The sequence below is a fragment of the Grammomys surdaster genome, unplaced genomic scaffold (assembly GCF_004785775.1).
Source record: "Grammomys surdaster isolate TR1022 unplaced genomic scaffold, NIH_TR_1.0 373, whole genome shotgun sequence".
Lineage (NCBI taxonomy): Eukaryota > Metazoa > Chordata > Mammalia > Rodentia > Muridae > Grammomys > Grammomys surdaster.
The window spans coordinates 5152250-5178107 of record NW_021604792.1 but is presented as its reverse complement, the minus strand read 5'-3'; the positions used below and the strand labels follow the sequence as shown (position 1 = coordinate 5178107).

General features: G+C 45.0%; 1 protein-coding gene across 1 annotated transcript in view; it reads right to left on the bottom strand.

The window, feature by feature from the left end:
- Positions 1-8345: 8345 nt before the first annotated feature.
- Positions 8346-25858, bottom strand: part of LOC114632375 (flavin reductase (NADPH)-like) — a 25294-nt gene continuing 7781 nt past the window's right edge. The window contains exons 4-5 of the mRNA XM_028780904.1: positions 17985-18058; positions 8346-8445 (exon numbers count right to left, since the gene is read on the bottom strand). Coding sequence (XP_028636737.1) covers positions 8346-8445; positions 17985-18058 — 174 coding nt within the window. The remainder of the gene's footprint in view (positions 8446-17984; positions 18059-25858) is intronic.

Below are 25858 nucleotides of genomic sequence, written 5' to 3'. Positions count from 1 at the left end.
TCTCTCTCTCTCTCTCTCTCTCTCTCTCTCTCTCTCTCTCTCTCTGCTCTCTCTCTCTCTACTACCCTCCTGGCTCTCCTCCCCATGCCCTGAATAAACTCTATGCTATACCATCGTGTGGCTGGTCCCTCAGATGGAAGGGATGCCTCAGCATGGGCCTGCTAAGACATCCCCTTCCACCATTGGTTTCCATCCTTTCAATGGTGCTGAAACCCGGGATACGAAGACTTCGGGGACCGCAACTCGTGCAGCCGCCATCTCCGGCTGCTGCGACCATGCAGGATGGACACAACACCACCGCCACTACATTGACAGCTAAGTTTTCACAGATATTACCTAAACTCAGTTGCCATCAATTAAATGCTCTACATTTCCTCTTCTTGCTATCCCACTGTCCTAAATTATCTGAGTTCCTATAAACTTGCTTAACTCTAATAAAACATTCCACTATACAATCCAACAAAGGTTCATCTTAAAGACTGCTTATGTTGTTAACTCACGCTGTTATCTGTTTTAAAAACTTATAATAAGCTACAGGAAACCCACTCAGATCTATCTCTCATGGGCCAAATAGATGCCATCCAGATAAGTAAAGGTCCCACTCACTACCTATAACAAAGGGTGGGTCCCTCTGGGTTTCAAATACACATCTTAGAAAAAATTTCTTTCTCCAAGTGTTCTTAATCTTATTTCCTACATCTTGTCAAGTCCAGGTGCATCCAGAACAGCTCCAGAGAAGCAACTTCCAGATGCTCCATCTCCTGTCACACACACAGCTGCTTCTACTGGACCTGTTCCTTCTGGCCTATCCTTAGATGGCTCCATAGACCCTGGATAGCAGAAAACAGCCAGCTCTCCTAAGACCAGACAAACAACCCCCATACCCATTCTTCTAGGTTTCCCCTAAAGACACATCGCCCCCAATGCCAGCAGGAAGTAGCCAGATTTCACATCGACCCTATTCCTGCTTCACCGTCACCTCTTTCTAATTTTTCTTTTTAATTAAACCAAAATGTGGGAATGTTAGTATTCTGTCTAAACTCCACCTCCACAGTTACCTGGCAATAGCCAGGTATGCTCCTCCCCACAGTTACCTGGCAACAGCCAGGTAGGCCTGTCCACTATAAAAGGGGCTGCTTGCCCCCTCCTCTCTCTCTTGCTCCTCTCTTGTTCCCTTCCCCCTCTCTCCATGTGGTCATGCCTGGCCTCTACTCCTCTACCACTCTGCTCTGTCTCTCTCTCTCTCTCTCTCTCTCTCTCTCTCTCTCTCTCTCTCCCCCCCCCCTCTCTCTGCCTCTCTCTCTCTCTCTCTCTCTCTCTCTCTCTCTCTCTCTCTCTCAATAAACCTCCCTTCATGGAACCGTCTGGTCTGCTGTTATCTGTTCCAAGCTGCACTCAAAAAATCTTTTCACTCACACCCCTCTGAACTACTTGCAGAAGTCAGTTCTCATCTTCCAACATGTGGGTTCCAGGGATTGAACTGGGGTCCTTGGGCTTGGCAGCTAGCTCCTTTACTCAGTGAGCCATTTCTCCAGCTCTGGTTTCATTTTTATTCAGAGCATTCACACTGCCTGTAACGTGTTGATTTATTATACATGTATTTATTATACAGGTTATTTAAATTACTTGTCTCCACTTCTAGAAACCTACTCACAGTGTATTTATTACGATAGTCTGTGAATTAAGCACAGGCATAAAACAGAGGCTCAGGAAATATGGAACTCATACTTGCAAGTAATCAATCACATTTTTCACTGTCAGAGTTCAAGCAGAGGAACAGAACCACTGTGAGTTAAGAGGAGAGGCGTATAACATCTCCATGTGCACACACAAACACAAGACAATAGCAACACAGTGTCTGTTGCAGAGACTGAACCAATGCAATCATGAGATCTTCGTGAACGGTGTCCCTGGGGCCATGGCCATCTGATACTGCTCCTTTACAGCAGCAGGTCAGGCAACTGGACTGACGATGACTATGAAATAGAAGACGTGCCGACTTGATGCCCCTGTCGCTCACACTGCCTCCAAGTCTGGAGATGGTCCTCTTTGTTACCACCCTAAAGCCACTCTTGACATGGGATGCTGGAGTAGGTAGAACACTTACAGGCACAGCTCCACCCCAATGTGGCTGGGGGGCGGGGCTACAAAAGCACAAACACTCATCTTCGGGGTGGTAGAGAAGAAAACTGGGCGCCATGGAGACAGCTTAGTTGGAAAGTGCTGGGGTGTGCATAAGGACCCGAGTTCAGATCCCCAGCAAAGAGCTGGACAGTGCTATGCATCTGAAACCTTCCAGGGGGACGGGTGTATGTGTGTGGCAACTTCCTGGATCTCATTGGCCAGCCTGCCTCACCAAACCAATGAGAGAAATTGTCTCAATAAGACGGAAGCTGGGCTTGTTGGTGCCTAAACCCAGCATGTGGGAGGCAGAGACAAGGGGACCTCTGAGCGACATGTGCGCCCTGTGCGCATTAATGCAATTCTCTCTGCTCTTCACTGGGGAAGTAATTAGCTGCTTCAAGTTCCTGCCTACCTGACGCCCCGCCCCCACAATGGCGTGTGAGCCAAATAAATCCTTTCTCCCTTAAGTTGAGATTGTCCTGGTATCTCATGGCAGCAGCAGAAATGCAACTGCGCCAGTGTGGTCCCTGAAGCCTCTAGATTTGAGCGTGCGTGGGCTGACAGTGTCGAGAGCCAGCACACTTCGCGGTGCATAGCGGCTTCCGCAGCAGATGACACTCTGATGATCTCCCAGGCCTGCCTTCAGCTGCCACCACAGCTGACGCGTGGGACCATTCCCTTCAAATTGCTGCTGTTGGTTTTCCTTCCGTTTCCCCATACCTTGCTGATTTCTCTCTTTTCTGTTCCTCTCTGCTCCTCTCCTTTTTTTCGTGTGAACCATGGCTTCTTCTCTTTCCATTCGTAGATACGTTCTGGAGAGTTCCTTCCTCTAAATTTCTATTCAGGCCAGTCAACGCTTCATAGCGAGACGCTGTCTCAAAATAACAAGCAAAAACCCACACAGGTATCACTCACACTAGCATTGTGTATGCATCTGTAGGGCATGCGGACGGCCAGAGGCCAGCTTCAGGTATACGTCCATACCACTCTCTGCCTTATTTCACCAAGACAGGGTCTCTCACTAAACTTAGAGCTTGCTAGTTGGCTAAGCCGGCTGGCCAGCAAGTCCGCATAATCTATGTGTCGCTGTTCCTGTGCTGGGGTTACAGATGTTGAAAAAGAAAAGAGAAGGAAAAAAAAAAACCTATTTCATCCTCTGGACTAAGGGAAAAGCTCGCATTTCCCCGTGACGCTGATAGTTTGTGTTGACAGCCTAACACTACAAACCTGCGACCGTTTACTGCCAGGATGCGAAAGCCACTCTGCACTTCCTCATACTTCTCCATGCCCAAGACAAAATTCTTTGAGGGGATAATGAGAAAAAAGTTAATCTTCCTTATGGAGGTGGTGTGATAGATTGGTTGTCAACTTGATAGGAGGACCTGGAATTAACTAAGATACTCCTCGGGTGGTCTGTGCTGTCCTCTGAAGGGGAGAGCCCATCCCCCAGAGTAGCAGCACCTTCAAGGGCAGTCCCTGTGTAGTTTCCTCTGGCCTGACAACAGGCATGTGCTACCATTCTTGACTTTATGTGGTGGTGTAAAATCAAACCCATGGGCTGCGTGCCTGCTGGGTGCTGGAGTTATGTCCTTAGTCCTAATTTATATGTGTATGCCTGGTATAGGTAGAGGTCAGAATTCATATCTTTATTATACTATGATCTCAACATATTCCTCTGTGAAATTTTATTTAAGTAACTTTTAATTTAATCTGCTCTATAGGAGGATTTCTGGTGGTTAGATGAATGCTAGCATTCCTCAGGTATTTGAGAAGCTGGCCCCCCTCTCTCAAAAGGCGTCATTCCCTTTACCTCTGGCAGAAGGGCAAACGGTTTCCTGTGGTGCCTATCAGCATATCAAAGTGCATGCTGGTATCACAAAATAAATGCTGGTGCCACTAAAGCAGGAGAGTTTAAGTGCAGTTAAGAATAAGTTCCTATTTGTCCTATATCCGCTGAGCCCATCTGCACCGGATGTGCTTGATCACATGTAGACAGGAAATACGTCAGGATGTGAGTTTGCCCTCATTGGACCACATGCGGGAAATGTGGTGCATTATAGGTTTTACCTTTTTAAGCCCCTGCAAAATGTGACTCGGGGCCATTTCTTGGGGACCCAGAGATGGACCTGGCCAGATCCTCTATCAACCTGGCCAGTATTTAGTTAAAGCTTGCTTCCAATTTGACACAGCGGTCGACCACTGTGATTGATTAGCCATATCTCAATACCTGTTCCACATTTCCAGGCCCTTCTGTCTGCCCCCCCCCACCCCCCCCCCGTGCTCCCTCCAGCTCACTGGGTCACTTCCCCGGAGCTACACATTCTCTCTGTAACCCTCTCATTTTAGCCTCGCTCACTCTAGCTCTATTCTTCGCTCTGCACCCTGCACCTCTCACCATGCTTTCCCCATCTCCTGCTCTAACCCCCTCTCAGACAGCCCTGGCCATGTGCAGTCTGCTGGCTGCGTTCACCCTACTTATTTCTCTCTCTGTTCTGGAATCTTCCCGCTGCCTCTGGCGGTTCTCTCATACCTACCATAAAGCCTTTTCTTTAATCATCCCTCGGAGAGGTTATGGCACCTAGGTTATGCCGTCGGTTTATACACCTGGGAGGTGACACATGCACTCAGGAGGTGAACACAGTAGAATTACAAGGCCCAGGTTACCTCATCGCTGGCCACAAAGCAAACAATTCAAGGCCAGTCTGGGATCAATAAGATTATGTTAGAAAATATAATAGTAATCGTTCAATTAAAAGTTACTTAAGGGCTGGAGAGATGGCTCAGTGGTTAAGAGCACTGGCTGCTCTTCCAGAGGTCCTGAGTTCAATTCCCAACAACCACATGGTGCCTCACAACCATCTGTAACGGGTTCTGATGTGTCTGAAGAGAGCAATGGTGTACTCATATACATAAACAAACAAATCTTTTTTAAAAAAATGTTACTGAAATAAGATTATACAGGGGAATATATTGAGATCACAGTATAATAAAGACATAAATTTGTGCTTTTATGTTTTCATCTGGGGGAAAGACCAGGCATCTGTCACAGTCTTAGCTCAGACTCCTTCTCTGGGCAGGGGTGAATTTTTGCTAGGATGACATTCAAGACAGCGGTATTCAAACAGTCTCAGAAGCAAAGGGGTCAGGTGGCAAGCCGAAACAGGAAGAGGGGGAGGCGGGAGCGTGTGCTCCCGCACTGCACTTGCCTGGCCACAGGAAACCCCAGGTTAAATTCCCAGCTCCATTTAAACAAAAAGACACAACCAATGCAATGCAGGCACAGTCTGTGTCTATAATCCTCTCACTTTGGAAGGTGGGAGAGGGATCAGAGTCAAAATTATCCCTGACTACCAAGGGTATTGTAGGCCAGCCTGAGCTACATGAAATGGCCACAAAAGCAACAGTTGTGGGGGTGGGGAGGAAAGAAGAAACACAACCACCTCCACAGCAACAAGGAAGATGAAGGAGATGAATGTGGCTCAGGGGCACCTTGCAGCCTCTTGTCACTTTGGCAGGACGTACCCTCAGGCTCCTTGTTCACTGTGCAGAGTGGAGAAGTAGCTCAGTCCAGTTAAGGCTCTGCTGTATGGTGCGACATGTCAAAAAGACAGACTCAGAAATGAGCACCAAAAGGGGAGGGGTTTTTTTGTTTTGTTTTGTTTTTTTCAAAATGGTCAGAAGAATACAGAACGGAGCAAGCAGGATCAAGTCCTAAGGCTAGCCTGGAACTCCCAGTGATCCTGTTGCCTCTGCCTCCCGATCACTGGTGCTGTAGTCAGGTGCCACTAACCCGGGCCTGGATCCCCGCCTTTAGACTTGCATTTCCTCATCTGAAAAAGCTGGGGGTTGAGCTGGCACTCAGTTTCCACGGATTTATATTAAGATTTCCTGAGGAAGTGATGACTCAGCCTCTTGAAAGCAAGGAAGGAGAGCAAAAGAATGCCGTCTAAGAACACTGAGCATGTGCCAGGTTAACAGAGACTCAGAAAACATCCTGGGTTTGTCAATGCTCTGCCATCTACAGCTGTGTGACATTAGGCAAACTACCTAACCTTTCTGAGCCTCCCGTAGTAAAGCTGGTGGTGCTTTGTCTTAACAGCAGCCATGAGGATGAAAGATATTTCTGCATGCAGTGGTTGCTTGCACACACGTGCAGAACAGAGCGGTATGAGGCGGCTTTGGTCTGTGTGACGAACACCAAGCAAACCATCTACAGGAGGGATAAAGATTTAACTAGGCTCTGTGTGTTGCAGGCTTCTGTCTGGGATTCAGTCCATGGTCAGCTGGTTGTGCTGAGGTCAAAGGTCTCTAAGGGAAGATGGGCAAAAGGAAATGTCTTAGTTTTTGTTGACCATGCAGCAGCAAGAGTCAGAGGACAACTTTTCCGGGGCGCATCTTTAATCCCAGCATTTGGGAGGCAGAGGCAGACAGACTACTGAATTCAAGGCCAGTTTGTTCTACTTAGAGAGTTCCAGGACAGCCAGGGTTACATAGAGAGACCCTGTCTAAAAGAAAAAAAAAAAAAAAAAGCCTGTCAGTCCCTGAGATCAGGCCCAGAAGCTACTTCTTTAATTAAGATTCACCTCCAGCCTTTTACCATCTCCTAAGAGTGCTGAACTGCCAGCCTGTGATGCCAGCATTCCAGAAACTGAAGCAGGAGGATTGCTGGGAGTTCAACATGCAGAGTATCAGTCCAGCCTAGTCTATAGAGACAACTATGTCTCAAAATTTTATATATTATTATTAAAATGAAGTGAAAGCTACAAGTTACAGGCAATCGAGAAAATGCAAACAGTTATAGAACCATTAGTTAGGCAAAACCATTTGGTGAGCTGGGAGTGTGTTGGCTCATGCCTGTAATCTCAGTCCTCAGGATGATCATGAGTTTGTGTCCACAGTGGGTTACGAAACTACAGGGCTGGTACCAGGCTAACCATGATTGCATAGCAACACCCTGAGTCAAAATACAAACAACCAGGGCAGGAGAGATGGCTCAGCACATTCAAAGCCATGAGGACCAGAGTTCAAATCCCAGAACTCATGTAACAAACCAGCTGAGAACCTGCCTAAATCTGAAAGTGCAGCATTGAGAAGGGTGGAGACAGGAGGATTGCTGGGACTTGCTCACTTCCCAGTCTACCTGAAATAACAAGAGGTCTTGGTTCAGAGAGAGACCCTGCCTCAAAGGAATAAGGCTGAGAATGAAAAAGGAGTGCCCTGGAACCCTCCTCTGGCTTCTGCTTGCGCACACATGCACTTGCGCAAACACTTAAAAATTTAAAATTCAGACAACAGCTCAGAGAATACAGAATAAGAGCTTTTGGAACTATAGAAGGAATCCAAGAAAGCCAGGGTGGGGCTGTAACTCGGTTGGTTGGGTGCTTGCGTAACATCCACAAAGCCCAGAAGTCAATCCTCAGCACCAAATAATCTGGGAATGGTAGCCGGAGAATGTAAGCCTAAGTAGGACTCGGAAGGTGGAGGCAGGAGGCCAATCTGGGCTAAAGAGTATGTCTCAGAAAAGGAAGAAATAAAAATAGAGAACGGAGGCGAGAGAAAGAAAATAAAGCTTCAATAAATTATTCCTGGGTGTGGCTGACAACCAGAGAAGGACTGATGTCTGAGACACAGGCTCAGGACCATGCAAATTGCCACTTGAAATGGGGGGGGGGGGGCGTTTAAATCTAGGACAGACAAGTCCGCCTGTGGCCAGCAGAGGGAGCTCTCTTAGAAGATGGAATGGTACAGCGTTTCTCCGCCGGAACAAAGGAAGTACTGTTGGAGGTGGGGGTGGGAGCACCGCCCAGACAAACAACCTCATGCTCAGACGGCACCCCTGGAATCCAGTCCCACCTCAGGGTGAATCGAGTACCACTGAAGAGAAAACACGGACTGCTGGGGTTATAGGTTTATTTATCATGACTTTAGGAGCTGAATTGTGAGAGGTCAGCTCTCACCCGGGGAAAGAAACGCTGGAGTCAGCAACTGTTAAAAGTCCAGGAGGGAAAAGGCAAAGAAGGTCAAGTGTCCAAAGAGCCATGTGGTAGGAAAAGAAGACTCCAGGAAGTAATGGGGTTGGGCCAAGAGAATGGTATTTGAATTTAATCCGTCTGTTCAACGCATATATGTATTCCTTGCTTTTTTAGCAGGTACAAGCCAGTTGTACAAGTTTGATCAGACGGACATGGCTTAAGGGAGACAGTGAACCTATGAGAGAACAGTCACACCATATCAGGGCACACGACGTACTCTGCACACCGCTTCCGGGTACTGTAACCAAGCAGACTGCGAGGAGGAAGGAGGCCAAATGTTCCGCACGGCCTGAGGAGGAAAAGCATACGCCGGGAGAGTATGAGACACTGGGGTTCCTTCAGATTTCCAGCGCATGGATCAGAGAGTGAGTGTGTCCCAAAGAGCTCACTTGACCGCAGAAGGCCAAAGGCCATAACCTTAATTTCTACCTCTCTAGAATCCCCGTATGGTGTCACATTCTGGAAAGTTCTATATAAATACTTTGTGCCTTCCTACAATAATTACTTAGCATTCCTGAATCTCCGAGAACCAAATTCAACGGATGGGTTCACGATTATCTCGTATTCATTTTCAGGATTCCAGGAAACCAAAGGTACCTACAGCAGACTCTGACAGACAGAGGAAGGAGGCAGGGAGGGAGTGGCCATCTTCCCTTTCTTGTAAATAAATAGCTGCTGCTCTACACTGCCTGCTATAATTGGCCTTTCCCCAGAACTTTATGCTCCACTGAAATTACTTAAATAAACAACTTTGGGTTTTGTTTTGTAAAATGCAGGGTTTCGTGTATCTGAGACTGGCCTCAAACTTCTTACAGAACTTTGAACCCCTGATCAACACAACCACTTCCTGGGTGCTGCTTCTCACCACATTTAACTCTGGTTCTTAACTCAGGAGAAAAAAGGCCATTTCCAGTCCTTGTCTCTAGATTTAGGGCTGAACTCTAAGTAATTAATTTATAGTTGATCCCATAAAACATTATAGAAGCAAAATATGGTGATCCTCTTTCAAATGCCATGCATTAGGAATAAAAAGAGACGCATATAAAACAGCCAGAATGAGGAATTCTTAGCTAGGCAGCTGGGCATTCGGGTTTGGACAAGAAACTCAAGGCTGCTCGGCAGCTTTCTGACAGCTTCACACATTGCCTGAATTGGCCAGCAGAGGGCGACGAGGGAGCCGTTTAACACCACATGGAGCCACACCCAGATCATGGTTGCTTATTCCAGTGTCTCTTCCTGAGTTCTCAAAAAACTCAAAATTAGAAATTCTTGTTAAAGAAAAAAAAAAAGAATGAGAAAAATCGAGACAATCTTTTTATTGAGATAATCACATAGACATACAACTGGGCATTTTCATGTGGACAACCTGGAAGAATTTCACTTCACAGCAGGCGAGGCTCCTGTCTAGTCCCCAAACATAAGAAATGCCTACGTGTGATAGATGTAAAATGTACAAATGTCACAGCCGTGTTTTGTCCTGAATCTGGGAAGAATCCTGCTCCACACAACTCCCCCCCCGGCCCCCCCGCCCCAGTCAGCCTCCTTCATCCTACAGTTCACACCATCTGATCCAGGGTTAAAGTTACAACTGGAAAAACAAAACCATCTGGGTCCTTCAGTTCTTCCTCTGGCAAGTCTACTGTTGCGGAGGACGGTGAGCACAGATACTGTTCACCAGCTCTGCATGTTAATAAAAGTTAGCAAATTATTTTACTTTATAGTTAATGAAATGGAAGTGAACAATGAACTCTACCCAAAACCTTAAGTCAGTGGCGGAAAAAATGTAGTTATTTCTGGGTTTGTCTGAACGTCATTTGAAGGGCACCATGTTAACTGGTTAGATAACAACTCAGAAATAACTAATATCATAAAGCCAAAAGGCTTACAACCTAGATCCATTTTTTTAAAAAAATAATTGAATCTACTTCATGGTTTTTGTTTTTTTGTTTTTTGTTTTTTTAGTTTTTTTTTTTTTTAAGAAAAAGGAAAAGAGGTGGTGTGGAGAGGGTGGGAGATTGCTGTAGGACACTGGGCTAAGGGGGGGCGGGAGGCGTACAGAATGGGGCGGGTTCCGCCCTAACAAAGAGGCAGAAACTGTGTCTCAACAGCCACCAAATCCAGTTCAGGGCGGTTTGAGCCAGTTTCTGAGCTGGATTGAGAACAACAGCCACAGGCTGATACTTCACCAGGGTGAAATGGAAGATCCTGCATGGATTTTACAGACAGAACCGGACTGAACGGGGGACTTGCTGGAACCGAAACCCTGTTCTTGGGGTGGCAAAGTCAGATGAAATACCAGGCCTGGTGCCGGATCGGTTACATAGCATCGCAGAGAAAGCTCAGAGTCTGGATTCTCTGTTGAGATCCAGTCCACATTTTCCCTCCTGCCGCTTCTGATTGTAGCTGGTGAGGGGAAAAAGGGCCTCAGGATATCAGTTTTCAGAGAGCTGGCCAAGACCTTGGGGGGAGGGGAGGATTTTGCGGCCTGGTTTATTGCCTGTGCTGGAGAGTGGGGGTGGGGAGGGATGTAGGAGGGTCTGAAGCACTGAGAAGAGCACTTCACACCCTGCAGTTCACACCATTTTCCTACACCTATGTTTGCATATCTTTGCAAAGCACAAAACACACAGCCACCATGCCTAGGGCGCACCCGGCTTACAACTGGACATCTCAGCATCCTCTGCACCGGCGTTGACAACGCATGTGCCCAGTTCAGCCAACATGCTCTCTTATGTCTCCCCAAATGGGCACATGCTGTACACACCTCAACTCAAAAGCAACAGCAATCTCAGACAACACTGGGACGATGGTTTAGTCTTTGACTGCCTCCCCTTCCCCAGCCGGTTGTCCATCAGCCCCAGAGTGACTCCAGGAACCAGCTGTCACCTAGTAGAACAGATGTGTAGGGTGTGCGCTTCCTAAGGCCACACAGGGTTCAGAGGTTTTCCGGGCAGCCTCCACCCCTTCCCCTTGGAAATCTCCCAGGACTTTGAGGAGTTCCAGAACAGAGACAGAGCCCAGGTCAATCTCATTTGGGAAGGAGAATGAGGGGAGTGGATTTCCTCTCTTGAGTGTCCCCAAATGGTTGGAATTTTCCAGAGTCAGCTTGGGAGTGCCTGGAGACTTAGAAGCCAGTCTGCTGTGGGAATGGGGGAGGGGCGCCCTGGAGTATCAGAAATACCCTTGAGATGTTGAGGAAGAAGACAGGAGACCCAGGGCTGAGATGTTGAAATGCCATTCTTAGACACCTGGAGGGACTGTGGGAACTCAGCCCACTTTGCATTATTTATGTGTGACATTTGAAGCACGGAAGCTTGTTACTGCCAGGCGTGCTCTATCTGATGCTTATTACACAAATATTGACTAAAGTACTTAGGCATAAATGTCAGTATCTGTTATTATAAGGAAGCTGCTTTGGGCCCTATTGGTTCGTGTGGTTGTTGCTTGGGAAGGAAGTGGCTGTCTTTATGGAGGGCAACGCTTTTACGTGACGATGTAATAAGCTAAAAAGAGATTCGCAGGAGAAATAATTAGAAGCCCCACACTGTACCGTGCATTTCCTATCTTACATGAGCCTAGCCACTGTACATCCCTGAGAACGAACGGCATTGCTGTTCCCATTTCAGAGATAAGAAAAATAAAGTTCGAAAGGACTAGGTCGCGCTATCGATCTATAACTTGTCAGACAAAGATACTGGCTCCAAAATCCGTGCTTTTAACCTGACACCATACCGCCACCCGGGTGCCAAATGCTTGCCAAGCTCTTCTAAAGCGCCTACTGTGTGACAGCCTACTCTGGGTGGAGGACATGGTTCTGGTGACGCCGATGAAAAGACGGTGCCTGCCTTCAACAAGCTTTCAGTCTGCTGACTTTCTGTTTCAAGAAAAATTCAGGCCTGGCAAGCGCAGGGTTTTATTTTCGGACTCAAAGGCCATCTGGGAAATGTGAACTTCCTAGCATTCCGGTGCAGTGCTGGGTGGGAGGAGGCTGCGAAACCGGGAGTGACCCGGTAACAGCAGGCACCGCACAGGCTGACAGGCTGGCTGCCTGGAAATGGGCAGGGCCTGGCCCTGGGGAGCTGTAGCCATGGCAACCTAGCCTGTTTCCAGAACAATGTCTCCAGCCAGGAAAACAGCTCCCCGAGCCTCTCCCGTGTAATCTCCGAAGCCGACTGAAGGCACAAAGGCCTTCATTCTAGTGCGCCTCTCCACACTAAGCCAGAACAAAGCCAGCCATTTGTCTGGGCCCTGTCTTTGTGTTGCGCTTGTGACAACATCCACAAAGCACGGTCAATTCGTTCCTTTCCGCCGCCTCTTGCATTTATATCGTATTTATTGTATTTTTCGTTTAGCCCCATTTTACAGATGCAAGATCCACGAGCGTGCAAGGGTTTAATATCTAAAGCGAACTTAAATAAACCCAGAGGCCTTTCAGGCTTCTAGGAGGTGAGCCCTGCCTTTGTCTGTTTTGTGACACAGTGAAGAGAGGTCGTGTCCGCGTCCTGAGGCACAGTGGCCCTGGGAGGCTGTCCCTGGACTGGCCCAGGCCAGCTCTCTGGGGACCGCAGCCCGCCCCTCCCCCACGCGGCGACTGCAGCTGCAGCCGGAAGAGGAATGCGGAAGGCTCGCCCGCCCCGCCCTGCGAGCCTCAGAGCTCATTTCGAAACTCTGGCTCACAACCTTGAAAAAAGACAGCCGACTGGCGACTGGCGCCTGTACTCCTCCCGGCCACCCAATGACTACTTCCTGTGCACTGAAGGTTGTCAACCACCCATGCAGAGCCAGGGTGTGACCTCCCTGAAATCGAGCACAGGAGACAACCTCCACCCTCAACACCAGTTAATGCAGACAGACGGCAGTGTAATTATGAGGACTGGAGCAGTGGGTGGCTCGGCTGTCTAAGCCTAAGCTCACAACCAAAAACCTAACTACCCAGAAATGTCTACATGTATAACTATGCCCCCTCCCAGAAGAAATGCGACTTTATTGTAATAAAAATCTTCCTCTCATAAGTGTGGTGGCACTCAGGAGGCAGAGTGTAAGGCCTGCCTGGACTACCAAGTGAGTTCCAGGTCAGGGTGACAAAAAGAAATCCTGTCTCAGAGAGGGGAGGGAGGGAGGGAGGGAGGGAGGGAGAGAGAGAGAGAGAGAGAGAGAGAGAGAGAGAGAGAGAGAACGTGCCCTAAAAAATCGGTGGTAGTTCACACACGTGATCCCAGCACTCAGATGCTGAATCAGGAGGATTGTCAAGAGCACCGAGCAAGCCTAGGCTGCATAGCAAGACCCTGTCTCAAAAAACGCACCTTTGTGCGGCAGAAAAACATGAAAGGAAAAAAACTGTGGTTCCCCCCAGGAATGCTTACAAGGTTTCAAATATTTTCCACCCAGTCGTTAGAGGTTTCATGGCTCTAAGGTAACTTATCTGCAAGAAATGTCTCCGGCCAGCCCCAGAGGACCGGGAATCACCCACTTAGAGCCCTCAGAGCCCTCAGAGGACTTGCTTTCCCCAAGTGCTGATACTATTTCCACTTGGACACTCCTTATTTAGAGGCTGACATTAGAAGGTGGGTGGGAGGGAGGGAGGGAGGGAGGGAGGGAGGGAGGGAGAGAGAGAGAGAGAGAGAGAGAGAGAGAGAGAGAGAGAGAGAGAGAGAAATATGTTAAAGGCCTGAGGCTCCACACGAGTCTGAGCTCTGCCTGCACTAAATAGCTAGGCCCTGTTTGTTGGCTCTCCCCACAGTTGCATTTCAACAGATAGTTTACCTACCTTCATGTTTGTAAATGAGCATTTAGGGGTAACCTTTATTCTTCCTTAAACTCAAAGATCTTAAGCTGGGGGATGTAGGAAGACATCAACTTTTAAACGTTATTTGATGTAAGTGAAGGCTCTCCCCCCCCCACCCCGCGTAAGGGAGGGGAGCTGGGGAAGGACCTCAGGACTCTGCTCTGAGCTAGGCGGGCGTTCTTCTGAGCTTCAGCTCCAGCCCAGAAATGGATCGGAAGTGTGAAGTGTGGAAAGGCTGCTATCGTATTGGTAGTTCTTACAATAAAGTGACATCATTGTCCCCCAGGTTTGATCCCTGTAACGTCCTGTATGTAGTCAGCAGTCAGCAAATCACCATGGAACTAATTATTGTGTTGGGCGTGTGGATTTAACAGGTACAAAACAAAGTGGAGCATACTTGCAATGAGCCAGCACTGCTCATGCTGGACTTGACGGTCCAAGGTCATCCTCAGGTACTTAACGAGTTTGAGATAGCTTGGGTTACATGGATTCGGCTAACTGTAAAGTCCTCTTACAGCAGTGACTAAGGCAGATCCTTTGCAAGTTGTCCTTTGCAGAGTTAATTTGTTTCTGTTCCCTCGGTCCCATGGTTTCAGTTATAAAAAAAAAAAAGCTGCACTCAAGTGATTAAGATTTGGGGGTTCATAAACCTAAAATGCCTGGTAATCTTCACATAACATCAAAATATGTAATACACCTCCCCACCCCTCCTTAGTTTTGTGTGTCAGCAAACACAAAACTTGACCCAGGCTGTGAAGTTTAATGTGCAAAACAGTGATGTGTTTGTCTAAAGAATAGCAGGAGCTAGCCCCAGGGAGGCTGAAGTCCATAGGGGATGCCCAGGTCAAAGAGAAACACAAGCCCTGTTCAACTGAGAACCTTCCTGCCCCGTTCCCATTGTCCCTCCTGTTCTGTGTGAAAGGCCACTATCAAAGTGCCTCGATTCTCCCAAAGTAGTTTTAAAAGGTGCCAACTCTCGAATGAACCATTTTTTCCCCCAAGGTTTATTTTGAAATATATTCAAAATATATTACTTTGAAAAATGTATTTGAAATATTTAAATATATTTTGAAATGCATATTTATTTTGGCTGGGCAGTAGTGGTGCACACCTTTAATCCTAGCACTCAGGAGTTCAAAGCCAGCCTGGTCTATATAGAGTGAGTTCCAGGAGAGCCAGGGCTACACAGAGAAACCCTGCCTCAAAAGAAAACAAAAACAAAAAACAAAAAAACCAAAAATGAAAACAAAACAACAACAACAAAAAGGTTTTGGATTATGTATAGGTGTGTTTGTCTGCATGTGAGTATGTACACCTCTGTGGGGGGGCAGTTGGGGGGTATATGCACCTTTGTGTGTATGGGGGGGGGGGTATGTGCACAAGAGTGTAGGTGCCTGAGGAAGCAGAGGCATCAGATGTGGAGAATTGCGAGCTCCCTGGTGTGAGTGAGGAAACTGGACTCTGGAAAAGCAGCACGTGTTCTTTTGTTCTGTTTTGTTTTGTGTTTTGTTTTTGTTGTTGTTGTTTTGAGACAGGGTTTCTCTGTGTAGCCCTGGCTGTCCTGGAACTCACTCTGTAGACCAGTGGCCTCGAACTCAGAAATCCACCTGCCTCTGCCTCCCAAGTGCTGGGATTAAAGGCGTGCGCCACCACTGCCCGGTGGGCTGCATGTGTTCTTAACTGCTGAGCTAAGCCCCAAATAAACTAATTCTTGTCTCTCTAATACTGACTGTCCCATGGTGAGTAGATGCCATTTGGAAACATAAAACTGGGGCCACATAACAGCCAGGCAGGAAGTGGAGGTAACTCATAACGCACACGGAAACAGCTCTGCAGGCTGTTTCCACTTTACTTCAACTCTTATAAAAGACCCAGACCATTGTTATTATCTTTATCCACCAGATTCCACGATGTACTCCTACCTGGCCTGGATGTCCTGTGTAGAATAAGTTGGGCTTGAATTTTCACAGCTCCTCTTGCTTCCGGTTCCCAAGTGCTAGGATTACAGTCTAGCACCACCATGCCTGTTTTCACCCCACTCTTGAAGACCAGCATTATTGATCCATTCATGAAGGTGGAACCCCAGGACCTAATTACCTTTCTTGAAGTCCCACATCCTTATGATGATGATGATACTAGCCCGTGGAAGCCGTGTCATGGACCATTTCCACAGAATGAACCTGAGGAAGATCTAAGCCTCAGCCATCCTCACTGGCTGTCATGGTTTATATATGCTTGGACCAGGGAGTGGCACTACTAGGAGGTGTGGCCCTGTTGGAGTAGGTGTGTCACTGTGGGTGTGGGCTTTAAGACCCTTATCCTAGCTGCCTGGAAGCTAGTCTTCTGTTTACCTTCGAACAAGATGCAGAGCTCTTTGCTCCTGCACCATGCCTGCCTGGATGCTGCCATGCTTCTGTCTTGATGATACTGGACTGAACCTCTGAACCTGCAAGTCAGCCCCAACTAAGTGTTGTCCTTAAAAGAGTTGTCTTGGTCGTGGTGTATGTTTATAGCAGTAAAACCCTAACTAAGACCCTATGGAAGCCTTGCTATTTACCATTCCCACAGGGTGACCTTGAGGAAGGTCTAAGCCACAGCCATCCTTATGGGCTCACATACATCAGCAATGTTCTCTAAGCGCAAGTTCTCAGGTCAAGTTCACAACATAATATTGAACTGCTTGACCTCTTTATGTTCGTTGTTTTTTGTTTTGTTTTGTTTTTGCTGTTTTTCAGTTTCTTTGATAAAGTGTTTTTCTATGTAGTCCTGGATCTCCAAGAACTTGCTCTGTAGATCGGGCTGGCCTTGAACTCAAAGATGATAAGCTTCTGTCTGTGATTAAAGGTGTGAACCACCGCCACCCAACTCCTCCTGAATTTGAAATTCAAATATGTATCATTTCAAGTATGTGTCATTTCATAGAAGCTTTAGGAGCCACTAAGCAAATTCCGTATTCTGGTCATTGTGGAGATTGAAGCCAGTGGTGAGTGGGCACCTCTTTCCCAGATGTCCTTGAAAGCCATTGTGGGCATGCAGTGTTGAGAAAGAACTAAAGTTTTCATATCTTTTTGTTTTGTTTTTCGAGACAGGGTTTCTCTGTATAGACCTGGCTGCCCTGGAACTCACTCATCAGTAGATGAGGCTGGCCTTGAACTCAGAAATCTGCCTGCCTCTACCTCCCAAGTGCTAGGATTAAAGGTGTGAGCCACCACTGCCCACCCAGCAAGTTTTCTTATCTCAAATAACTGAGAGTTGGCAGGTATTTGTTATGCAAAGCAACCAAGAGTGCTCAGATGAAGCCTTTTAACATCCAACCAGATTTCCTCTTGATGGAAGCCACTGTGGTCCACCATCTCTGCTTCAGAAGGAGCCAAGCTGAGCTCCATCCCTAGGGGGTGGTGGGCTTTGTTCAGCATAACTCAGTGACATAATAGCAATCCCTGATCGTGATTGCTTCAGTAATTGCAATATGACCCAAATCTGACTGATGCAATGCAGAAATAAAAAGGTTGCCAAATGTTTCAGTAAAGTTAAGAGAACCAGGCTATCCATCCAGGGAAGCAGGAAGGCTGACTGGAGAGCTCCAGCTCTCCCTCCTCGCCTCCAAAGCCAATCTCTCATTCTCTGTAGTAGCCACCTGCTGTAGCCTCCCCCTCTTCTCTGTCCCCCTCTCCAATAGATCACACAGGCTTTCTCCTCCAGCCTTCCCTACGCTCCTGCTGTTACCCAGCCCCCTACTCTAGCAGGTGAATTCCCTGGAAATTCACCAGCCAAGCCTGACAGAGAAACAAGTGAAGCAGCAAAGCAGGCCGGCAAGCTGCAGGTATTCATTCTCTCTCCTCCGATTCAAATCTAATTCTCCAATCGTATCCTTGATTCTGGAACAGAATACGTGTGGCCTCTCCTCACTCTCTGCCTCCATTCTTGGGGACTAAGCAAATCCTGGTGGAATGCCCTGCTTTCCTCCCTTCTGTGGACCCCTCAGTATACCTCCTATCCTCACTCCCAAGTGTCAGCTCCCAATACCTAGAAATACATTTTACCTGAAAACCCCATTTACCACGCCTAGCGGGATCCCAGAATTCCACACCAGGTAACAAGCAGCCACCACAACCTCCTAAGAAACAAAGAAGGCAACAGAAAGCAAGGAGGCAAACATGGACCCAACAAAGACAAGACCAGATATCAGCACCCAGAATTACAAGTTTCTAAAACTCAGGTTGTTGGTATCAGCTCGCCAGGGGACTCCCACATCGTTGCCAAGGCAACCGCTATACACTCCCAGAATCCACCTGGCTGCCTCACCTTTACCTGGGAAAAGAATACGTCATCGTTCATATAAATAGGCAGAACTCTCTAACCTCTCTCTCTTTTTCCCCACCATCTTCTCTCCCCACCTTTGCCCTCTGCCCTAAATAAACCCCCTCCCCTCGTGGAACCGTCTGGTCTGGTGTTGTCTGTCTAAGCTGCGCACCAAAATCTTTCACAGGTACTTAGACAACATCATAAAAAACATGGTAACAGCCAAGATAGTGTGTCTCCACTGGAGCCCAGAAGCAGAGCTGAAAAACAAGACAAAGACCTTGAAACAGCTTTTATGAAAAGGATAAAGGTCCTTAAAGAAGAAATGAATAAATTCCTTAAAGAAATCTATGAAAACACAAACAGTGAAAGGAAATCAATGAAAGCATTCAAGACCTGAGAGTGGAAATAGATCAGTAAGGAAATCTCACACTGGGGGAATCTGGAAATAAAAACTGTAGGCTCACTGATACAAATCTTCAACAATAGAACGCAGGATGAAAGAAATCATCCCAGGCACTGAAGACACAATAAACGAAATGAGTACATCAGTCAAAGAAAATGTTAAATCTAAAGACTCCTGGCACAAAATATCTAAGAAATCTGGGACACTATGAAAAGACTAAATCTAAGAAAAATAGGAATAAAGGAAGGAGAAGAAACCAGGTCAAGGCACAGAAAATATTTTCAACAAATCATAGGAAAAAAAAAATTCCTAGCCTAAAAAAGAAGATGCCTATCAAATTACAAGAAGGATACAGAACACCAAATAGACTGGAATAGAAAATTTCCTCTTGGAAAATAATAATCAAAACACTAAATGTATAGAATGAACTAAGAAAGAATATTAAAACATACAAAGGTGCCGGGTGGTGGTGGCACACGCCTTTAATCCCAGCACTTGGGAGGCAGAGGCAGGCGGATTTCTGAGTTCAAGGCCAGCCTGCTCTACAGAGTGAGTTCCAGGACAGCCAGGGCTATACAGAGAAAACCAAAAACAAAAACAAAAAAAACAAACAAACAAACAAAAAACAAAGGCCAAGTAACATATAACACCTGACTTCTCAGTAGAGATTCTAATACCCAGAAGGGCCTGGATATATGTGCTACAGATTCCAAGAGACCATGGATGACAGCCCAGACTACTATGACAAGCAAAACTTTTTTTTTTTTAAAGATTTATTTATTTATTATATATGAATACACTGTAGCTGTCTTCAGACACACCAGAAGAGCGCATCAGGTCTCACTATAGATGGTTGTGAGCCACCATGTGGTTGCTGGGATTTGAACTCAGGACCTCTGGAAGTGCAGTGAGTGCTCCTAACCACTGAGCCATCTCTCCAGCCCCGACAAGCAAAACTTTTGATTACAATAGACAAAAAAAAAAAAAAGATACTCCATGACAAAGCCAAATTTAAGCAATATCTACAAATCCAGGCCTAGAGAATGTAATAGAAGGAAAACTCCAACCTAAAGAGGATAACCACATTCAAGAAAACACAAGAAGTAAATAACCACAGACCAACAAATCATAAGAGGAGAAGTGTGCAAACACACACAACCACCACCACCACACACCACTACATACCCAAATCAGCAAACTCTGCTCATTGATATCAACACCAATGGTCTCACCATTCCAATAAAAAGACAAAGACTAACAGAATGGATGCAAAAACGAAATCCATCCTTCTGCTGCATCCAAAAAACCTGATCTTAACATTAAGAATAGATACACAAGGGCTGGAGAGATGGCTCAGCGGTTAAGAGCACTGACTGCTCTTCCAGAGGTCCCGAGTTCAAATCCCAGCAACCACATGGTGGCTCACAACCATCCGTAATGAGATTGGATGCCCTCTTCTGGTGTGTCTGAAGACAGCTACAGTGTATTCATCAATAAAATAAATAAATAAATATTTTAAAAAAAAAAAAGAATAGATACACAAGGGTAAAAGGATGGGAAAAGATATTCTAAGCAAAATGACCTAAGAAGCAAGCTGGTGTAGCCATTTCAATATCTGACAAAATAGACATCAAACCAAAACTAACCAAAAGAACTAGGGAAGAATACTGCATACTACTCTGTTGCAGAGTCTTCTACCTTCTCAGCACTTCCTGGAACCACAGACCCAGATATAAAGCAAATCTCATCAGGTACAAGAAAACTGAAATTATACCCTGTTTCATAACTGCCCACTTTGAATTAAAACTGGATTAATACCAACAACAGAAACAGAAAGCTTACAAAGTCATAAAGACTGAACAACTCACTACTGACTGACAATGGGTCAATACAGAAATTAAGCCAGGCAGTGGTGGATCTCTGAGTTCAAGGCCACTTTGGTCTATAGAGTGAATTCCAGGACAGCCAAGACTACACAGAGAAAACCTGCCTTGAAAAACCAAAACCAAACACCACTACCACCCCAGAAAAAAAGAAAGAAAAAGAAAAAGAGAAGAAATGAAAGATTTTCTATAATATTATGAATATGAATCCACAAAATACCCAAACTTATGGGACGCAATGAAGGCAGTTCTAATAGGAGAATTTGTAGCACTAAGTGCCTGAAAAAAACGAGAGATGTTGTTACACTGGTAACTTAACAGCACACCTGAAAGCTTGAGAACAAAAAGAAACCACATCCAGAAGAGGTAGATGGCAAGAAATAATCAAACTCAGGGCTGAGATGGAAGAAAAATAGAAACAATAACCACAACAAACAATATAAAAAGAAATCAATGAAACAAAGAGCTAGTTATCTATAAAATCAATAAGACTGACAAATCTTTATTCTCATTAACTAAAAGGAGACAGAGAAATCCAAATAAACAAAATTAAAGATGAAAAGGGAAAGTATAACAAAGATACCGAGGAAATTCAGAGAGTCAAAAGGATATACTTTAAAACTTCACAATAGCCAGGCGGTGGTGGTGCACACCTTTAATCACAGCACTTGGGAGGCAGGCGGATTTCCAAGTTTGAGGCCAGCCTGGTCTACAGAGTGAGTTCCAGGACAGCCAGGGCTACACAGAGAAACCCTGTCTCGAAAAAAAAAAAATTCACCAAACTGAAAAATCTAAAAGAATCACTTTTCTTCATACATACCACTTACCAAAGTTAAATCAAGATCAGATCATTTAAATAGACCTATAACCCCTAGTGAAATAGAAGCAGTTATTTAAAATCTCTTAGCCCTCCCTGTTAGCAATCTGTTAAACTCCACCTCCAGAGTCACCTGGCAACAGCCAGGTATGCTCCGCCCCACAGTTACCTGGCAACAGGCAGGTAACCCTGCCCACTATAAAAGGGGCTGCTTGGCCCCTCCTCTCTCTCTTGCTCCTCAACCCTGAGCACCTGCAGGTTATCCTCTCCCCTCTCCCGTTCTCTTCTCCCTCTCTCCACGTGGTCATGGCCGGCCTCTACTCTTCTCTACTTCTCTCTCTCTCTCCTCTTGCTCTCCCACTCTCTTAATAAACCTCCCCTCGTGGAACCATCTTGGCCTGCTGTGATTTGTCCCAAGCTGCGCCGTGGAAATCCTTTCACTCCCCCCCCCCCAAAAAAAACAAGACAAACAAAAAACCAAAAAGCTCAGGGATGGATGGTATTAGCACAGAATTCTACCATACTTTCAAAAAAAGAGTTGGTGCCAATACCCTTCAAATTATTCCACAAAATAGAAACAGAAGAAAAACTGTCAAATTCACTTTATGAGGCCACAGTTACTCTGATACCCAAATTACACAAAGACTCAACAAAGAAAGAGAATTACAGAACAATCATCCTGATGAAAATAGCTGCAGAAATTCTCACTAAAATACTTGCAAACTGAATCCAAGAACACATTACAAAGATCATCCACCATGGTTGAGTAGACTTCATCCCAGAAATTCAGAGATGGTTCAACGTACAACAATCAGTGAATGTAATACACCATATAAAACTGAAAGAGAAAAAGCAAATGAATATCTCATTAGATGCAGAAAGAACCTTTGAAAAAATCCAACACCTCTTCTTCATAAAAGTCCTGGAGAGAGTAGGGATAAATAAATTAACATGATAAAGGCAGTTTATAGCAAGCCCATAACTAACATCAGCTTATATGGAGAGAAACTCAAAGCAGTTCCACTAAAATCAGGAATAAGAAAAGTTTCTCTACTCTATACTTATTTACTATAATACTTAAAGTCTTAGCTAGGACAATAGAACAACTGAGGAGGATCAAGAGGATACAAATGGGGAAAGAAAAACAAGTTAAAGTATCTTTATTTTCAGATGATGCTAATATACATAAGTGACCCTAAAAATCCTACAAAGAAACTCCTATAACTGATAAACATTTTCAGCAAAGTAGCTGGACACAAAATTAAATCACAAAAATCAGTGGCCCTCCTTTGTAAAAAAGACAAATGGCTGGGGGAAGAAATCAGAGAAACAATGTTTCAAATAATATAAATACCTTGGTTAGAGATAACTCTAACCAAGCAAGTTTAAGATTTGTATGATAAAAATCTTTAAGACATTTAAGAAAGAACTTGCAGAAGATACCAGAAGATGAAAAGATCTCCCATGCTCATAGACTGGTAGAAATAACATATTAAAAATGTCCATCCTTCCTAAAGCAATCTACACATTCAATGCAATCCCCACCAAAATTCCCTCACGGACGTTGAAAGGAAAATTATCAGTTTCATATGGAAACACAAAAACACAGTAAAGCTAAAACAACCCTACATAACAAAAGAACTGTTGAAAGTATCACTTTTTCTGACCTCAAATTGTACCATAGAGCTATAGCAATAAAAACAGCATAGTATTGGTATAAGAACAGGTGTGTTGATCAATGGAACCAAAGTGAACCCAGATATAAATCTATGCCCTTATTGTGATGGTTTGAATAGGAATGGCTCCCATAGACTCATGTGTTTGAATGTTTGGCCCAATTAAAAAATGGCATGATTAGAAGGTGTGGCTTTATTGGAATAAATATGGTCTTGTTGGAGAAAGTGCGTCACTGTGGGGGTGGGCTTTGAGGTCTCCTATGCTCAAGCTACACCCAGTGTGACATACAGTCTCCTTCTGCCGTCTGTGGATTGAGATGTAGAATTCTCAGCTCCTCCAAGCATGCCTGTATGCTGCCCTGCTCCCTGCCACGATGATAATAAAATGAAGCCTCTGAAACCATAAGTCAGCACCAATTAAATACTTTTCTTTATAAGAGTTGCAGTGGTCATGGTGTCTCTTCATGACAATAGAAACCCTAACTAATACACCTACAGACACCTAATTTTTGATAAAGAAGCCACAGATAAACACTGGAATAAAAACAGCATTTTCAAGTAGTTCTGGTCAAACTTTCTAGCTTCATATAGAATAATCCAAATACATCTGTATGGCTCGCTCTGCAGAAACTCACATTTAAATGGCTAAAAGATCTCAACATAAAACCAGAATCACTAAACTTGATAGAAGAGAAAGTGGGGAACAGCCTTGATCTCACTGGCTCAGGAAAACACTTTCTGAACAGAATATCAGAGCACAGCACTAAGACCAGAAATTAATTAATGGAACCTCATAAAACTGAAATGCTTGTGTATGGCAAGGGACAAAGTGGCAGCCTACAGAATGGCAAAAGTTTTTTTTTTTCTCTTCCAATTACATACCCAACAGGGGACTAATATTCAATATATATAAAGAACTAAAGAACAGGACAGTATGGAAATCAGTGTAGTGGTTCCTTAGGAATATGAAAATCAAAATACTCAAAATCAATTGATAAACTTTCAAATATACCATTCTTAGGCATACACCCCAAAAATACTTCACCCTGCCATGGCTGATCTATTCATAACAACTCGAAATTCAAAACCATCTAAATGTCTGTGGTGGTTTGAATCAAAATAGCTCCCATGGGTGTAGGTATAAATTTTTTCCAACCTACTTTAATAACCTGTCAACCTCTCTCTCCTCTTGCCCACCACCCACCAGAGGTAGCAAGAGAGAAAAGTTATCAGGATATGAAGGAAGTAGACCTGTTTAGCAGTAGTTCTTTGGAGGCAACTCAATCTTCTGTCAGCAGTTCATTCCCCTAGCAAACACCAAATACGAACCAGCAGCTACAGTCCAGTCTTCTTGGCAGGCAGACACCAGGCACGAACCAGCAGTTGCAGTTTAATCCTGAAGAAACTGCCAGGCTTGCCAACCAGCCTGAGGTAAGGCCTCAGAAGTGGCAAGCTGCTGTAGAAACCTCAGGAACAAGTTAATTCTTTGGTGATTTTCTTAATGGTGGTGTTACCACAGTCGGAGCTCAACAACATTATGTAAGGCGAACCAATACATGTGTGTCCTTAGCAAAGACTGGTGAGGCAAGACAAACCAAACCAAGGCTCCTCTCCCACGTCTGTGGGGTCATATTTATATTCCTTCATCACACAGCCCTTCACAGTCTCCTGTAGCAAAACATCCTTGCACCTGTGTCTGCTTCAGGAAAATGTTCTTTCACCTGTCTGCTTTAGCACAACATTCTTTCACCTGTGTGCCTCAGCAAAACATCATTTGACAAAACTGACTTTCCAAAGAAACTAAAAGTTTCCACTTCACGTGGGTCCATAGGGAATGAGACGATTAGGCAGTATGGCCTTGTTGGAGGAAGTGTGTCTCATTTCACTTCCTGCTGCCTGCCAAACTCAGATGTAGGACTCTCAGCTCCTTCTCCAGTACCATCTCTGCTTGAACATTGCCATACATCCTGCCGTGATGACAATGGACAAAATCCCTATTGTTGTAAGCCAGCCCCAATTAAATGTTTTCCTCTATAAGAAGTTGCCATGGTCATGGTGTTACTTCACAGGAATAGAAACCATAACTAAAACAATGTCCCTCAACATTGACTAGATAAAGAAAATGTAACATTTATAAAATGGAATATGACACAGTCACTAAAAAATTAAATCATGAAATTCTCAAGGAAACGGATGGAACTAGAAAAAAGAAAAATCATCCTGACTGAGGTAACCCAGACCCAGAAATACAAATTTAGTATGTATTTGTTTATATATAAGTAGTAGCTGTTGCTGCTAAGTCAGTGACACCCAAGAACCACAGAGGTTAGGTGTGGAATAAGGAATGGGATGGTGGTGGTGGTGGTGGTGGTGATGGTGGTGGTGGCGGTGGTGGTGGTGATGGTGGTGGTTATAGTGGTAGTGGTGTGCAAATATTTCTCTCTGAAAGTAAGGGAAATAGAATGCATAGTTATGGATGAATGGACACGGGACTGGGATGGGAGGAGGGAGAGGGAAGAAGGAGACAAGGGAAGGAATAGCAGCAGGGGAATCTAAAAAGTAAGACCCATTTGAAGTAGTATAAAAACCTAATACAGTAAAAGATTCCTAAAATATGTACATATATGGTGCTCTAAATGAAATCACCAAAGAATCAGGGAGATAGGGCTCCAACTGGCCATCTCTTGTCACCAAATGAAGCTTCCTGTTACAGGAGAAAGTTATATCTAATAGAATTATAGTCATATTGGCTTCCATGGCAACTCCTGAATGATCCAGGCCATTGACATACATTTTTTTTGCAACCTTTTTTTTTTTTTTTTTTTTTTTTTTT